This window comes from Danio aesculapii, chromosome 11 (assembly GCF_903798145.1).
Source record: "Danio aesculapii chromosome 11, fDanAes4.1, whole genome shotgun sequence".
Taxonomy (NCBI): domain Eukaryota; kingdom Metazoa; phylum Chordata; class Actinopteri; order Cypriniformes; family Danionidae; genus Danio; species Danio aesculapii.
Genome location: NC_079445.1, coordinates 22,434,519 through 22,453,388, shown reverse-complemented (window position 1 = coordinate 22,453,388; position 18,870 = coordinate 22,434,519). Strand labels below are relative to the sequence as shown.

Below are 18,870 nucleotides of genomic sequence, written 5' to 3'. Positions count from 1 at the left end.
TAGGGTCAGACGGAATCTGCTGACATTTTTTGCAAAAAATCTGCGGAATTATTTTGGGTTTCATAACTAAAACCTTAATATGTAAAATGAAAAATAATATCTTTTTAACTTTTATTTAATGTTTAAAATGCAAATCCAATGAGATTCACTTTATTTGGTAAACAAAGAAAGTCTCATATAATATCTGTACTGAAAGACATTGTATATAAATCAGATGAACATTTTCATATTAGTCAATAATTTTACTGCAATGAATTTAAAAACTGAATAAATATAGATTTACACACATTTACTCAAGTAAATAAACAGAATTAATGATGGGCTAAAAATCTGCGGAAATCTGCAGAAAATCAGCGGAATTCTTCGCGCGCAGTTTCCGTGTGGGCCTAGTTATGACATAAAAGTTCTCATTTGGCCATCTTGTTTTAATCTAGGTCTTTTTACAGCAGTAGGCATCTTAATGTGATGTCCATGGCGTGATTTATGCACATGACGTATGCCACAGTTTTATATTAGTTTATATTGGTTACATGGCAGATGTTGCGCTCTCTCCCTTTTGTTAACATGCTTAAATACTTGTGCTATATGACAATATAAAAGCTTTTTTGTTCTTGCATACGAGATTTAAGCTTTGGGACTCTGCTAAAGTCTGTTCTGAAATTACAGCATCAGAGTTGAGGTCATTCACTATGGTTTTTAATGATGCACAACTCACGTTGACAGGGTAAAAATTCTATTTACTTGCTTACACTGCAGATACGAGAACACAGATCCTGCTTAAACGTACATGGGCCATATCTAGGGCCAGACAGAATCTGCTGACATTTTTTGCTATTTCTGCTGAGAATTTTGTAAAACTCTGCGGCGCAAATCTGTAAAAATGTATGCAGGTTTATTTTGGGAGTATCGCAACTAAAGACTTAGGCCCAATCCCAATTCTACCCCTTAGCCCTTCCCCTTCCCCTCGTTTTGCACGTTCACGTCAAGGCGTAGGGGTAAATACCCCTTTGAATGAAGATTTTTCAGGACCACACTCGAAATCAAGGGCTAAGAAAATTTCCCAGAATACACCAGCCACAACAGCAGAAATACTGCACCCGGAAGTAAGGAGATCCACAAATTAGAATTTTTTGTCATTATTACGAATTTTTACAACAAACAAGCATTTGTTTTAATATATTCATAACCGCGTTTGTGTTTTACCGTCATGCTTTATAAAAAAAAAAAAAAAAAAAAAACGCTAAAATAAAAGCCGCTAAATTTCGTGATGTATGATCCATAATCATTACTCCTGTACAGCAGTCCCACAACATTCTGACACTCAAATGCCCAGCCAGTAATGTCTAGTGGCTGGGAATGAGCTTCTGCTATAGTTAGAGCTGTCTGCTATAATGTTAATGTTGTGTTTGTGTGTTTACATAGATAAATATATGGCCACTGTGTAAATGCACAGTATAGTTACGATCTTATTGCCACATTATATTATTATTTTGATAATATCATTGCCTTCAGTGATTTCCTGAAGATAAATACCAAAAATATAACACAACTGTAGTAACTACAGCAGTCGCGATCGTCTGATCTCATATGAAGCAAGAGATCGTGATGACATATGATGACGTGTGCAGGTGCTGTAGTGCTGTCCCAATTCTGAGAGTTATATTTTGAACCCCTTCTCATTCACCCTCGGTTGTAAGGACCAAGGGGAAGGGGAAGGGGTACAAAAACAATGCAAATCCATCTAGATTGACTTATTTGTTAAACAAAGCAAGTCTCTCATATAATATACCTACTAAAAGACAGAAAATATTACTTCACAAACTGTATTGTAAATAAATCATTTGTACACTTTCATATTAGTCGATAAAATTACTAAAATTAATTAAAAAACTGAATAAATGTAAATTCACACACATTTAAACAAGTAAATAATTAGGCTCAATGATGGGCTAAAAATCTGCAGATTTCTGCGCACGCAGATTCCGTGTGGTCCTAGCCATATCCAATTTGTGCCTCGTGGGAGTAAAAAAAAAAAAAGTTTAATTGAGTCACTTGAACCTGCAGTGTGAATGCAGCCTAAAAGGTTTATATTGATATCTTAAAAGTAGGGAATAAAGTTTACGTATTAGCCAACAATACACTTGTATAAGAAATATTACTAATAAAAAAAAAAAATCAGTACGTAACGGTACATCAAGTATCACCAGCTTGAAATGACAATGCCAAATGGTCATTAATCAAATGCAGCTAACAGACTAATTAGCATAAGAACTGACCCCAGACCAGATCTTGATGTGCTTATTGTCGTTTATGCTTTAGCAAGAATTCACTAACATCAAATGGATCGTGGATTAAAATATCATGTAGTCTGAACCTGGCTGTAGACAGTAAAGAAACCGGACTTTTTTTTGCAATGGATAAAATAATACTGCTAATGCTAGGCATTTACTAGATAAAAAACAATAGGTAGATAGAGAATCAAACATTTAGATTCACACACAACTTCTTTAAATGGAAAGTTTTGGAATCACAAGACAGATATTTCACATTGGGAAATAAAAAATATGGGAGCAATTCACAACCTTTTACAGTATAATTCCAGTATGAGTAAGACTTAATGAAGTGAAAAAAACAAAACAAGAATGTGAACATCACAGAACCAAATGTGGAGATGGACAAGATTCTCTTCACGTTTATATACAATCTATAATACAACTGTAGTATGGCACCATATATTAAATACACACGTCTTTCTCCCGCTCGCATACATCTATGAGTTTCACACTCACACTTTATGGCTTTAGTAATCCTCAAAGGACTACACCAGTGTACTACAGTATGTGTGCGTACTGAGAGGTGATATTTGGGATTAACGTTACAAAATAGTGTTGACTGTGTATATGATCTTTGGATTAGTCTTCCATGAGAGGCTTTTTTGCTGATACTGCATTGTTCAAGCTCTTTCACGGCGTGCATTATTGTGGAATTTGTAAACCACCGGGTGCCTGTCAATTGAGCTTTTATCAAAAACTTGGCGCTCAGATGATTTTAATTTTCAGCGTCATGCCATTGTAGACTCAACAAAACACATTAAAGCAGAAACCGTTCCTGAAGGAGTTCATATGCATGTATACGACTATTGCAGAGTAACTCCACTAGTGTTGGACCACTAACCTCATAAGAAAGCTACCTGACTGTAACTCACAGCTAGGTTCGCGTCTGTCATTGTCTGCCCGTTTCTTCGCAGGTCTCAGATCAGTCTCAGGAGGAGAAGCAAAGGCCACAGCACTCCATGCAGATCTCCAGACAGTCTGCAGACTCGCAGCAGGCGTCAATGATGCCGCAGTCCATGTCACAGGGCAGGTCACAGTCACCGCATTCCTCTGAAGCGCAGCAGCAGCAGAAGCAGGAGTCGTCCGATGCGCAGGAGCCGCAGGTGGCGCAGTCCAGCACGATGTTGCACAGTGTGAGGAACTCGCAGAACAGGCAGGCCAGGATGCAGTGGACACAGCAATCTGGATGCAGTACAGAAAGTTAGTCCCCACAATAATCTCAATTTATTTTACAGTTTGTGTACTTGCATGCACTAACGATGTATTTGACTGGGTATTGGGTCATAACAAAGTGCTGCCAAAATCCCACTAGCTAACAGGGCTGGATAATGACAGAATTTATATTCATAAACGCTCACCGGCCACTTTATTAGGTACACCTGTCCAACTGCTCGTTAACGCAAATTTCTAATCAGCCAATCACATGGCAGCAGCTCAATGGATTTAGGCATGTAGACATGGTCAAGATGATATGCTGCAGTTCAAATCAAGCATCAGAATGGGGAAGAAAGGTGATTTAAGGGACTTTGAACGTGGCATGGTTGTTGGTGTCAGATGGGCTGGGCTGAGTATTTCAGAAACTGCTGATCTACTGGGATTTTCTTGCACAACCATCTCTGGGGTTTACAGAGAATAGTCCAAAAAAGAGAAAATATTCAGTGAGCGGCAGTTCTGTGGGCCTTTTTGATGCTAGAGGTTAGAGGCGAATGGACAGACTCGTTCGAGCTGATAGAAAGACAACGGTAACTCAAATAACCATGCAGAAGGTATGCAGAAGAGCATCTCTGAACGCACAACATGTTGAACCTTGAGGTGGATGGGCTACAGCAGCAAAAGACCACACCGGTTGCCACACCTGTCAGCTAAGAACAGGAAACTGGGGCTACAATTCACACAGGCTCACCAAAATTGGACGATAGAAAATGGTCTGGTCTGAGGAGTCTCGATTTCTGCTGCGACATTCGGATGGTTGGGTCAGAATTTGGCATCAACAACATGAAAGCATGAATCCATTCTGCCTTTTATCAACAATTCAGGTTGGTGTAATGGTGTGTGGGATACTTTCTTGGCACACTTTGGGCCCATTAGTACCAATTGAGCATCGTGTCAATGCCACAGCCTACCTAAGTATTTTTGCTGATCATCTCCATCCCTTTATGACCACAGTGTACCCATCTTCTGATGGCTACTTCCATGTCATAAAGCACAAATCATCTCAGATTGGTTTCTTGAACGTGACAATGAGTTCACTGTACTCAAATGGCCTCCACAGTCACCATATCTCAATCCAATAGAGCACCTTTAGGATGTGGGAGATTTGGATCATGGATGTGCAGCTGACAAATCTGCAGCAATTGCGTGATGCTATCTTGCCAATATGGACCAAAACATATTTCCAGTACCTTGTTAAATCTATGCCATGAAGGATTAAGGCAGTTGTGAAGGCAAAAGGGGATCCAACCCGGTACTAGAAAGGTATACCTAATAAAGTGGCCGGTGAGTGTATATGTATATTTATACATAAGCTTGTGATTTGATTAAGTTCTAATCTGTATTCAATAGGCTTTTCACTTATTACAGGTAAAGTATGTGTCATTTGCTCAATCTATGTTCACTGACACCTTTTTGCAGTTTAATTACTGTGTAATTACTAACAATTACTGATTAATAATACAACCAATAATGGAGGTCAGTTTACTATTGTACTGATGTGGCTTAACTTAAACTGAGGTTGTAATGTAGTATGTCCCAATAAAAAGAGCAAAAGCCATGTTCGTTGTTTGCATTTCACAATAAACTTTTCAGAATTTGAAAGCTGAGACTCTTTCATGTCAAAAGTACAACACAAAGCTTGTTGCAATGTATTAAATGCTGCAAGTTATTTTGATGTTTTGTTCACACGCACGATTGAAAACAGCCATTTCCATTAAAGAATTAAAAGCCAGCCCTACAGCCAAGGTTCATCTGTGTCAATCAAACTTCCTGCAATTGAAAGAAACTGTAAAAGCAGCCATTGCTAATGTGCAGTTAGGTCTGTCTCACCATCCTGGGCCTCTGTGGGGATCTTGGAGCTGTTGGATTTGGAGCTTCCTTTGCTCCTCTGACTGTTGATGGATGGGTTTGACTGTAACTTCTTGGGGTTTTTATGGGCTGTGGATGAAGATGAAGATGATGAAGAGGCGGCTCGTGAGAAGGTGCCGTTTCTCACCCCATTGCTGTGTGGCTTGCTGTCTCTCCTCAGCAGCGCGGCTGATTCAGTGGAGCTGGTTAGCGTGGGGTTTATGGGTGTAGAGCGTGCCTGAGGTTGATCTGAGTGAGAGAGAGAGAGAAAGAGCGAGAGAGAGCAAGAGAAAACAAACAAAAGGTGAGCAGGGTTTTATATCAGTCTTTCTGCTGCTGTGTAATTATTCTCCTGCAGCCTGAGGACGTGTAGAAGAAAAACACCAGCTGCATTTTTGTGGCCTGTAAACTTAGTTAGCATCTTATTTCTTCTAATGGAATTAGCCTTTTCCTCACGTGGACCAGTCAACTTCCAAAAAAAGGGCCTCAGGCAGATTTTTGTATAATAGCCAAGATCTTTATTTAAAGATCCACTGTAGGGAAAGAAGGGTAGTGTGCTACTTTTTTTTTAATTAGCTCTTAATCCTAAATCTGACATATTACCTTCAAGCAATGTCCTAAGACTGCCAAAAAACTTTCTGCTACTCAAAAGTTTGGAGTTTTGACAGTCTCACTAAGATTTTTTACATTTAAAATAGATGCTTTCTATTATTATAAATGGAAAACATACGTAACTTATTACTTTGTGGATTTGAACCATTTGTATTAATGCTATAAATCTAAAAACCATCATTTGTTTATTTCAGGATTCAGACTACCAACTCTCAGTTTCTCTTCATTCTTATAAATATTTCGTTTTATTCTGTAAAATAAATATAAAATGACATTGGTTGAGATAAGTTCATATACATTTTTAGACAACAATACCGACATGTTAACCTCGGAACAGCTTGGAAATAAATTTTTGGTATATAAAAAAAGTCAAAACAAATGAAAACAATCAAAACTAAAAAATTAGCATTAGCATTTAGGTATGCTATATTATACTCGTTATATCTCAATTCTAGGCTACTTGAGGAATCTTAATGAGCATAAAAAGTGCATTAATAATAATAATAATAATAATAATAATTCTTTACATTTATATAGCGTTTTCTTAACACTCAACACACTTTACATATTTTTGGGCAGAATTTCCTCATCCACCACCAGTGTTCAGCATCCACCTAGATGATGCGACGGCAGCCATATTGTGCCAGACCGCACACCACACACCAGCTGATTGGTGGGAAGTAGACAGAGTGATGAAGTCAATTATGTCAATTATGATATGGGATTTTTAACAACCACAGAGTGTCAGGACCTTGGTTTAACTTCTCATTGAGCAGTATAGAATCCCCATCAATATACACAATTGATGGGACCCACACAGGCTGCAGGTTGAGTGCCCCCTGCTGGCCTCACTAACACCACTTGTGGCAGCAGCATAACTTTTCCATGTGGTCTCCCATCCAGGTACTGACCGGGCGCAGCCCTGCTTAGCTTCGGTGGGTGACCATGTGAGAGTTGCAGAGAGCTAGCTGCAGAATCACAATACTGTGAACTTAATTTATCACCCAGCTCTAGTTTCATCAAAAGGTCACCAAAAGGAGGAAACAGAAGGCAATACTGATGGAGATTTACACCACTGTGGTTGTTTTCTGGGAAAGCGTCTTCAGCATTCAGTAGAGACAGGGATCCTGACGGGAAGAACACGTGTTTACAGTCTCCGCTTGGTGTTGCTCTGAACTAGGCATGGGAAGATGGTTTCAAGGTATACCGCGGTTTGGAAAAGTCGAGGTTTTAAAACCACCAAAATTTTCTGTAATACCGTTCCTAAAGTATATGTAAGATTTTTTTATTGACTTTTTTTTGTTTGTTTTTTAGGACAACAGTATCTCCAGCAGAAAAGATCTCCAAAGATGCTGTTTTAAATTGTCAAGAAATCTGTTTTTGAAGACAGCAGAGGTCTATGATTCATTTTCATTATTTAGCCTGACATGTTTACTGCTCCAAAATATTTTTTAAAAAGTTTTGTTTTTTACTCCGACAATTAAAATCAATATATTTTAGAGCAGTAATCACAATACCGTGAAACCGTGGTATTTTTATCCACGGTTATCATACTGTCAGGATCTTATACTGGCCCATGCCCACTCTGAACTGCTGATTTGACCACAACGACTCCTAATGTACGACTCACTTTCTGTGTTCTATCATGATCATCTTTCTCTCTATAGTTTGTTTACTCCTAATGTTTCCTTTGATTTTTGGTTGTAAATCATTTCCGTATGACCGTTTTCCCCCCAACCGGCTTCAAAGTGGAAACAGCCAAATTCGAAGACACGCAAACAAACAAAGAAACACGAATTAATAAACTGAGATCAAGAGAGCGGGGTGGATTTGCATATCACTGCTTCAGAGTTGCAGGAAGAGTACACAAAGGAACAAATAAACAACACGAGATCACCGCTACGCTTCATTTCCCACTGAGAGCAAATGACAAGACGACATACACAAATCAAGCAATGGAGCAGAAGATGCAACACATTTCTGTGTGGCTTCAAAATGAAAAATAAACCATGTCGTCTGACTCGTCTAGAGCTCCAAACAGTAGAGATTTTAAAACAGCATGACATTAAAAACGCAATGATCAAAAACCAAGTCTAAACAAAGGGAATGTTTCCCCCTTTCTTTTTGAAGAAACCTGTATCCACTGACTTCCATAGTATTTCCTTTTCCTACTATGGAAGTAAATGGTTACAGGTTTTCAGCTTTCTTCAATCAGTCCCTTTAAGATGTCAAGATACAAACAAGCAACTGACTTTACTATTTCTGTAAACCAAGTAGATTTTTTTTAATAATCTGAAACCTGCGGTGTCTATTATAAAATTAACAGCAAAGCTTGTACAACAGCATATCAGTTATGGCCAAATGATACACACAGTGGCAGTTTAAGTTTGGCTTTACATAAAATGTATATACAGTAGGCTTTCCACTTACAATAAACATTGTTTAATAGGCTATAAATATAGTTTACAAACCACTGGACTTATATACTCCCATTTATTACAGACAGGTAATACATTTGAATGCAAAAGTGATTACGGTAATATTTAAAGGGCACCTATTTTTACCCCTTTTTCAAGATTTAGGATCATTCTTTTGTCTCCAGAATGTGTCTGTAAAGTTTCAGCTTTTCATCAGATTATTTATTATATATTTCTGAACATGGATTTTCAACTCTGAGCACAGTGTAGTGGTTTGTGTTGCCTGTGCCTTTAATGCAGATGCGCTGGTTCGCCCTGCCCACCATTCCCATGTGCGTGACAGAGACACAGAGATCGCTCTCTATTGCTCTGACGCATGTGTCCATTTCCTGCTGCGTCTCATGCCAGATAAACAGCACTGTGACAGATAAGAATGAGAAATACTACAGTAAGAGTTTAAGGTTATTTGATGTATTTGTTAATTAAAGCCTTTCTGGAACGATGAGTTACACAATGTCGTTATAAATTCCACACGCACACACACGCATTTAACTTTGCACTCTTTTTTTTTTTATGGCAAATGTGACAGGATACACATTACTATCCACTCCTGTAGGGATATCCATTATGTTAATGTAAAAATAATCCTGATTAAAGTCCACAAACCAGGATTGAAGCATCTTCTTTTAGAATTGTACTGACACTATGCAGCTGTGGTGATGAATTACAGTGATTTTACTGTTTTTACTTCATTACAAACACGCACTGTTTTAAAAACATTTAAAACTTGTAAAACTCATTCTTGAAGTGCTGATGATCACAGAGAGCTGAACAGATCTTTTAATCCCAGTTGCTTTGTGCAAGTCCTGTCTTGTGGATTTGTTTCTATGTTTCTATGAAGACACGTTAATACCTGGCTGTCAATCTAATCAGTGGGCGGGGAAAACCCCACTCCTACATCACATTGTGGTTGGCCTCAAAATGGGAGGGATTTGAATCCTATTTTAATGTCAGTAAAATGAAAAAAGAGACTTATTGTGTTTATATCACTGCAGTATGGCTGTGGACACATTATACCTGCACACAGTTCTGTCCAAGCAGCTTCGAAAAGTTGATTTTCATTTTAGGTGCCCTTTAAAATCTTACATATAACTTTTCTAACACAGGGGCATAGCAACCGGGGGGGATGGGGGGGATACATCCCCCGCACTTTTAGAGACAGACCATTTAGTAACAGGTGATTAAGAATGTAAACCTTTGGATTTCATACAGCTGTCCCCCCACTTTTAAAATGTCCACTACACCCCTGTTCTAACATATATATTTAACTTTTTATTCCTGCTCCAAATGCAAACAATTTTGTAGTGTAAGGTGTTTGTAATGTCTGCAATCTGAGTCATTTTATGTTTTGAATGTAATTATTATATGTGACTATTACTTCACTTTGAGACAGAAAAAGGTGCTTTTTGACCCACAGACCCAGTGGGACTTGCAGCAGAGTCAGCTGTGACTTATTTTCCAGAAAATATGATTATCTGCTTATTTTCTGACTTCAGCCACTCTCTCTAAATTGAAATCTCGTAAAAAGACAGAAACACGTTTGAGTCCAATTAAAAATAAACGCTTTGTTTCAGGCACAAGCACTGATTAAACAAATACTCAATTAAGATCTTGAATCTGGGCACCGTATGGTGGACAACTGTTTGAAAAGTGGACCACAATCCACACAGCCTGCCATGCAAAACAAAAGAGCGCGTACAGCGATACGCCACAGCGCAGCCAGATCAGAGTAATGAAAACAAAAGGAGACGCATATCAGCTAAGTTATGACTGAAGCTGTGATTAAAACGTCACTCTTTTTTTTTTTCACTGGGTGTGAGGATGAGGCCAAACCGTTCTGCGTTCTGAAGTTCACACACCGTCTCCATGAGAGTTTACAGCCTACAAATGTTCTAGTGTTCCTCCACAAACTGCTCGTGGAGTTGACTTTGGCAAGCGCTTCCACAGCACTTCGTATATTTTACTCTTGAGCACCGCAAAAGACTAATTATTCTGGAAGAAAGAAAAACTATGTGAAATGCAGAGCTTCAGAGCCAAAGGAAATAAACCCCCCAAAACAGAGAAAGCCTAAATGGACATTCTACGTCAAATGTTTTGTTATATATCAATTTTTTTGTAAATGAAGATAGTATTTAATCCCATTATTTTTTGCTGCACTAAACATTTTCTCGACCTTAACGCATGTTTCAGGTCATACAGGAAAGAATCTAAGGACATATTAATATAAAAGAAAGAGCGCAAGTTCACAGGAAGAGGTCTGGTGCCCATGCGGAGACATGTGGACCTGGTGGAGTCCAGGAAAAACATACACAAACACACCTCGTTCTATTCACAGAGTCTGACGCTCGAAGGTCTGCAAGACTGAACTGGCAATCAGCAACATTAGATAATGGCTGAGCAACACATGCCCACAGACTTGACTCCAGATGTTCAGTATATGTAACGCAGAATAGAATGATAACTTTGTATGAAGTGCGTTAAATGTCAGAGTCTAAGAAAAGGCTTAAAGTCAGCATCTGAAAGCGGGTAAACGTCACTCCAAGTCCATATGTTTGGTGTTAGATTGGCAGGGTGTTTATAATGAACTTCCACCCCCGTTGTTTGCCAGGTTTTAATGTGTATGATCTAAGGTTTGCCAGCTCTAGTTGGAAGATTGGTTACAGTTCAGCTTGGATTTACATCTGACATTTTAAAGCTGTAATGTGATTCTTTATGATTCTCTCATACACAGAGACAAAGACAAAAAAACATAATCATAATCATCGAGTGCCTAAATGATTTTAGTGTGGTCCATTATTCAAAATGTTTGGGCTCTGTACATTTTTAAGGAATCAAAATGAATGCTTTTACTCCAAATCCAATAAAACTTTTTTAAATATTTGTGTTTCAAATAAATATGGCTCTTTTGATCCATTTATTAAAGAAAAATATTAAAATTAAAAATATATGCATCAGTAAAAGCTGGAATAATGGCTGCTGAATTTATCAGGAACAAATTGACAACAGGGAAACACATTTTGAAATAGATCAAAACACAACACTTGTTTTAGATTACAGTAATATTTATAATAGTTTAGTGTATTTGGGTTCAATAAATGAACACAGAATTTCTGAAACAAAAAAACACTTGCTGATCTTTTAAATAGTACTGCGTTTTAAAAAGAACTGCGCCACAACTTTCTTCAGTTAAACAAAGAGAAAACTGAAGTCATTGCGTTTGGGAACAGAGATGAGGTTCTCAAGGTGAATGCGTACCTTGGCTCATAGGGTCAAAAAACAAAAATAAGGTCAAGAATCTTGGTGTGATTCTGGAGTCAGATCTGAGCTTCAATTGTCATGTCAAAGCAGTAACTAAATTCACATACTATCATCTCAAAAACATTGCCTGAATTAGATGCTTTGTTTCCAGTGAGGACTAAAAGAACGTGTTCATGCTTTTATCACCAACAGAGTAGATTACTGTAATGGACTTCTCACTGGCCTTCCCAAAATGACAGTCAGATAATTACAGCTCATCCAGAACGCTGCTGTCAGTATTCTGACCAGAACCAGCAAATTACAATCAGAATAGATTACATTCAAAATAGATTTGAAAGTATTACTCCTTGTCTATATATCACTAAATGGCCTAGGACCTCAATACATTACAGATATGCTCACTAAATACAAACCTAGATCTCTCAGATCTTTAGGGTCAAGTAAATTAGAAATGACATGAGTTCATGACTTCAGCTTTTATGCCCCCCGCTGCTAAAATCAACTTCCAGAAATGATCAGATGTACTCCAACATTAGGCACACTCAAATCAAGACTGAAAACACATCTGTTTAGCTGTGCCTTTACTGAATGAGCACTGTGTTACATCCCACAGATCACACTGTTACGTCTTCCTTTTCTTTTTCATTCTTTTATGACCTATTTTAATCAGTTTTTAATAATTTTATTCTTTGTTTTTTTTTCTTACACTTGTTTCATTCATTAATTCCTGTTTATGTAAAGCACTTTGAATTATCATTGTGTATGAAATGTGCTATATAAACTTGCCTTGTTTGTTCGTTAATAGAAAATTGTGTTTGATAAAAAATATTAATGTATTCAAACAGTGCTAGCAAATCGCACAGGTGTAGCTAAGCACCGTTTGCAGTCCATTAAATTGCGTTACAGAAAGAGCACACTTTTTAAAAGTACCTTTTACTGTGCATACATTTTTACTAAATAATAACCCCTTTCACACATGCAGACCTCTCCGGAAAATTAACAGCAATTTTCCAGAAAGAGAACTTGTAATATTACCTGTAATTTGCCGGAATGCTGCACTGTGTTAACGCAGAAGGAAAATTGCTGGAAAGAGCGCGTTCACGATTAGAACGTGTTGACGTGAGACGTCTGCTCCAGCCTATTATAACATTCAGACGTATTCACATCCGCTCTGTTTATGAAAATAAAAGCCTTTGAATATTTTTCCAGACACATTTAGCTGCTAGATGTTAGTCAGTTAAGGTTTCTGTGTTCCTTCTTAATGCCAACTGTGGAAAAAATTAGCATAAAAATGCTTATGATAGACCGCTGTTTGTTTACCTTCAAGTTCTGCTTCAGTTACTTGATGCGTGTGCACGTGAAGCAGCCAGTGAGCACCAGCACACAACAAAAGCATGATGTTTATAAATACAAGCGCTGCAGTTTAGAGCTCATTTCTGGTTAATGATGTCAGAATTTACCGGTATTATGGAATGGATGTGTGAATGGTCTTTTCCGGAAAAATTTCGGAACATCCTTGCCTGTGTGAACACCGCTTCTTTTAATTCACCGGTAAAGTCATTCTGGTAATTTTCTGGATATTTAGCGGTATCACTGTGTGAAAGCGGCTAATGTGTCTGATGATCATGTCAGTCGATAAAAAGAAAATGTGTTTTCAAATGACAACTTCACTTAGCGATATTCAAGAAATTGTTTTATAGTAGGGTTGCACAATATATTTTTTCAGCATCAATATCGCAATGTGAGCATCCGCAATAGTCACATCGCAAAGATAGGCAATGTTAAGTCTGAATTATAGTTGACCAGCAACAGAACTGTATTTAATCACTGAGTTTATAAAGAGTTTATGATTTATACAAAATAAAAATACATTTCTTACCTTGATTTTTTGTCTTGTTTCTAGTCCAAATATCTACATTTCAAAGCGAAAACAAGAATTTTTTCCCCTTACCCCACTGGCAGATAATTTCCTTAAAACAAGCAAAAAAACCTCTTAATTTTTACGTCTTTCTTCTGATGGTAAAAACTAAACAATATTTCTACTTGGTGTAATTTTTTTTTTAAATATATATTTACACTAGAAACAAGACAAAGTTTTTTGCATTGTGATTTATTCAACTTCAGTACCTGAATTCTGTTATACTACCGTCAATTAGAGCTATTTAAACTGTATTCATATCACAATATTTATCACAAAAAAATTAAATCTCGCAATATCAGCTTTTATTTTAAATATCGTGCAGCTCTAGTTTATATTGACAGTCTTCAAAGTAAAATAATAGACACTGAAAAGTTTTTTTTATCACAATACATTAAAAAAAATTAAGGGTTCGATTGTGAAGCACTGAAAACTTACTGCATAAAATGAAAGTCATTTGAAAAGACAAGACTGGATATATTTAAACAGAGAGGCTCAATAAGAGACTGCAAAATAAAATGTGTTAAACAATACCACAATGGCTTTTGAAAACCAGCAGGATGAAACGTTTGAGAAAATCTAAAACTCTCGTCTTCACATACTCTTAAAAAAGGCTTTCACAGAAACACATTGTTTTCATTGTGACTCAGTCAAAATTGCACTGGAAGTGTCTATTTCAAGGTTAAACAGATGCATTAGTGGCTCTGTATTGTACACCGCTTGAGTTACACCCACAGCATTTCAGACTTTTTTTGCCCTAAATAAAAGTGCTCACGCGGTTAAAGGGTGTAAACATATTGAAGGAGCACTGGGCACTTTTCTGGAAAGTTGGTCAGGATTTGAATCCACAATAACATGGGGTATATTTGTGTTATCCTGCGCTGCAGTTTTTCGAGGGATGTTACTTTGTTTGTGCGCATTTGTGTTTAGAGCAGTAAACAGGCAGCGTCAGTCGGTCTCCTGGGCATCTGCCAGAAAGACAGAAATTTTTAGAGAAGCCAGAAGTTTCTCTGCTTAGAATCAGTGGGCAAATCTGTGGCACTTCTTGAGCTTTAAACATCCAAAATAAAATTCAGAAACATGCATAAACACTCGACCTGCTCACAAAGACTCTGAAGTTTCAAGTCGTTGGCCAGTGACTCAGTGAGTTTAGAAATGAATCGCTTTATCCATTAAATACAACAGTTCAACTGAGCATTAATGTAGGTGCAAATGGCTATCATCAGATAATCTGGTAAAGTCCAAACTGAGCATCAAAGGGCCTGATTACACCTGATATTACACCTGATATGTTCTCTTACTGAATAGCTACAGTACACATGAATGTGTCTAAATGGATATAAATCTGACATTCAATAATCCACATTACATGCAAATTTAAATATACGTTTATTTTTTTATCATTAGTTACAGAAAAGCAAGCTACATATATTGTTTTGTATCCAATGATTTTGTATAGGAGGCTTTGTATTCACTCGTGTTCTAGTAAAATCACAGGCTAAATGAAACATCTATTTTTTTTGTGTGTGTGTGTGTGTGTGTATATATGTATATGTATATGTATATATATATGTATATATATATATATATATATATATGTATATATATATATGTATATATATATGTATATATATATATATATATATATATATATGTATATATATATATATATATATATATATATATATATATATATATATATATATATGTATATATATATATATATATATATATATATATATATATATATATATATATATATATATGTATATATATATATGTATATATATATGTATATATATATATATATATATATATATATATATATATATATATATATATATGTATATATATATATATATATATATATATATATATATATATATATGTATATATATATATATATATATATATATATATATGTATATATATATATATATATATATATATATATATGCAAAATACATTCAAAACTGTAACATTAAAGTATAACATACTCTCCCAAATACAAGATTCTGCCTTTGAAAATGTACATTACAATACATTGTTGCATCAGTGCGAGATGCAACTCTGTTGTTTATGCTACTATTTGATATTAATGTAATACTCAAATTTGATAACTTATTGGTTATACATTACTAACATGAAGTGAAAAATAAAATTGAAAGAAACAAACATCCAAAACTATTATCTGTGGCATTGTAGTTACATTTGCATTAGTGCTATTATCTGATTATATCTAGCATAGAAGACGTATAATATGCTTATATAACCAGTTGCATTTATATTATAACCAGCTGCATTTATACCTGTCCAGTTTCATCTGGAATGTGTCCCAGATCACCTCCTGAAGTGGATCGAGTGATCGCATTTATATCATTCTCTAACTCTTTAAAAAAAAAAAAAAAGATTAAAGGTGCTGTTGTCTTCAGAAATATATATATATATATATATATATATATATATATATATATATATATATATATATATATATATATATATATATATATAAATATATTTTGTTGTGCTGGTCTCTTTACATTCCAATAGTAATGATTAAAGTAAGCAATCTAAATATATCTACATGTATTTTTATATTCTGGGTAAGGCATAAAAAATGTTTATCAAATTAAATATTGTTGGGCCGATAATTCTCATAATTCTGATAAGTAGCCCAAACTCTGTCAGCAAATGAAGATTTGTCCAAATGCTCACCTCTGTTCACGCAGATCCACCAATTGCACAAGCACGCACACTTCGTTTACATGCGAGAGAGAGACAGCAGTAAAAACAAATACTGAATCAAAACTTAAATCCTGGAACAATATTAGAGTTACTTTTGCTCGCTGGAGGAAGGATGACACCATGGCTGAATGATTTCTTTTAGACAGGTACTGTTATGTAACTCTTTTAGTCCCGCAACGCTTGTGTAGAAATTATTTTTACGAATGGGCTATATGTACGGAAGTGTTGTTCAGCCACTAAAATCTTCCAGCGAAAGATTCATGTGACTATTTTCAGTTCCATAAGGTACCTTTTACAGCATCAATGATGTAGATTTTTGTTTAGTTTGACAACAAAACATAAATAAATAGCGCTATTCCACCTAGCCTGCTTTACTGAGGTAAAGTTGGTTTTATACGCAATCCCTATATTGTTTACCATGCTACTCTGAATATTCGGTCTGAAATAGCATGCAAGTATGGCTTAGTAATAAGTGTAATTCCTGTACGTCACCGGCCAAAGCATACAGTAGCTGCTTTAGGACAAAGCACGTGAGAGAGTGAGACCAGCAATCCTTGCATGCATAAAATATTGCACATTAGGACAAGTTTTGCTTGCTAACTTCACAACTGAAAACGTGCTAGATATAATAATAATTGTAGTATTATAAAGCAGTATAATGTTTTCTAACTGGTGAATGGCATGATCTAGTGGGTTGGATTTTCACACAAAGCCATCTCTAAGGCTGTCAAAAGTACCAACTTTGGTACCAATTATGGCCCGTTTCCACTGAGTGGTACGGTTCGGTTTGGTTAGCTTTTATGGCTGTTTCCACTGTCAAAAGGCGTACCGAACTGTACCGTACCACTTTTTCGGCACCCTTTCCAAAGGGTACCAAAAGACGGAGCTAGACGCGCAGCTGAACGCTATTGGTTTATAGAGATACGTCATTCGCTTAAGCAACAAGCCAGAATGAAAACAAAAAACCCGCCATGTTTAAAATACACAGCCGAGAGATTACAGCGGAATTACATATACATATATTAACGAGCCATGGTCGACCTGGGCTCAAACAAACCTTGTCATCGTCTTGAGGAACAGCCACAAAGCCAAAAAGAAGAGCAGATTTACCCTGTCCCCTTTAGTCTTTCACGAGCCAGTTTGAAGAGCGAACAGTTTCGCTTTCTTGCTTACTGCGCGTCTATATCTGAAATAACAAACTTTTTGAGCTCATGATAATAACGAGCGCTTGATTAATGATGTGCTTTTGAAACCAGAGACTATCAGAAACTGACAAACACGAGAAGCGCGAAAAAACAAAAGAGAAGCCAGAAAAAAAGGAGCACATTATTTTTCAGCAAACGTGAACAAAATGCCATGTTTAACTAACTAATTATCTTCACCTTTTGGACTAATATGAACTGGGAATGATGGAACTACTGTCTAACAGAGGCTACATGTGCTGCTGAAGATTACAGACACAGATGAGAGGTTTTCACTGACTTTAGACTATATTTTCTGTTGTTTTTGAACCTAAATACGGATGAAATGTCTGCTGTGTGTAGTTCTTCTGTAGTTGGTAACATATTGGAGACTGTAAGGGGCTGTATGTGTTTATATATGTTCATTTATTTATTTAATATGATTACAGACGTTACAGTAGGCTATTTCGCACTTTCATTGATCTGCAGTTATAATCAAATCCTGTTCATAGAAAAGTTACTAATAAATATTTATTCAGAAGTATTTATGTGTATGAAGCCTCTGTTTTGTGAGAAGTGCTTTTCATATGATATGTGAACGACCTATACAGCTTTATTTTAGACATTTCCTCGAGCGAGAATGATGCGACTGAAACTTTCTGTTACACACCACGACCACCAAAAGGGTACCCTTGGTAGTGGAAACGCAAGCCTGATAAAGGTGACCCATACCGACCCGAACCGTACTGTACCAGTCAGTGGAAATGAGCCTTTAGTACTGAATTTTTTTTTTATAATAATTATGAGCAGTGTTGGGTGGATTCTTGAACACCACTGATTAGCTATTGTATTCATGTGCTCAACAGATATTACAGTGATTGGCTCCAGTGATCATCACTTCACGATGTGCTTACAGAGATACTGTACATGAGAAGTGGAGCATTTGCAAGCCGTCCCTATCAGCTGATATGTCAGCAGATCACTCATATGCATATGGATGGATCCTCTGATAAACATGGAACAATCCAGTGTGTGTATATGCAAGCAATCCATCCAACCCAGCTCTAGTGTTTACAGAGGATGGTTCAAAAGGAGAAAGTAACCAGTTAGCAGCAGTTGTGTGGACAAAAGTGCATTGATAATGTCAGATGAGAAAGGCAGACAGAAATGCAACCAGACTTTACAACGAGATCTGCAGAAGAGCATCTCTGAACACACAATGCATCAAACCACAGATGTCACTCTTGTTTGATCAGAAAAGAAAGCTGGCTTCAGTCCACACAGAC

General features: G+C 36.6%; 1 protein-coding gene across 2 annotated transcripts in view; it reads right to left on the bottom strand.

Moving 5' to 3' along the window:
* Positions 1 to 647: 647 nt before the first annotated feature.
* mdfi (MyoD family inhibitor) overlaps positions 648 to 18,870 on the bottom strand; it is a 56,203-nt gene continuing 37,980 nt past the window's right edge. For both annotated transcript variants that reach the window (XM_056467782.1, XM_056467783.1), the window contains exons 4-5: positions 5,376 to 5,642; positions 648 to 3,515 (exon numbers count right to left, since the gene is read on the bottom strand). In XM_056467782.1, coding sequence (XP_056323757.1) covers positions 3,262 to 3,515; positions 5,376 to 5,642 — 521 coding nt within the window. In that variant the 3' untranslated portion in view covers positions 648 to 3,261. The remainder of the gene's footprint in view (positions 3,516 to 5,375; positions 5,643 to 18,870) is intronic.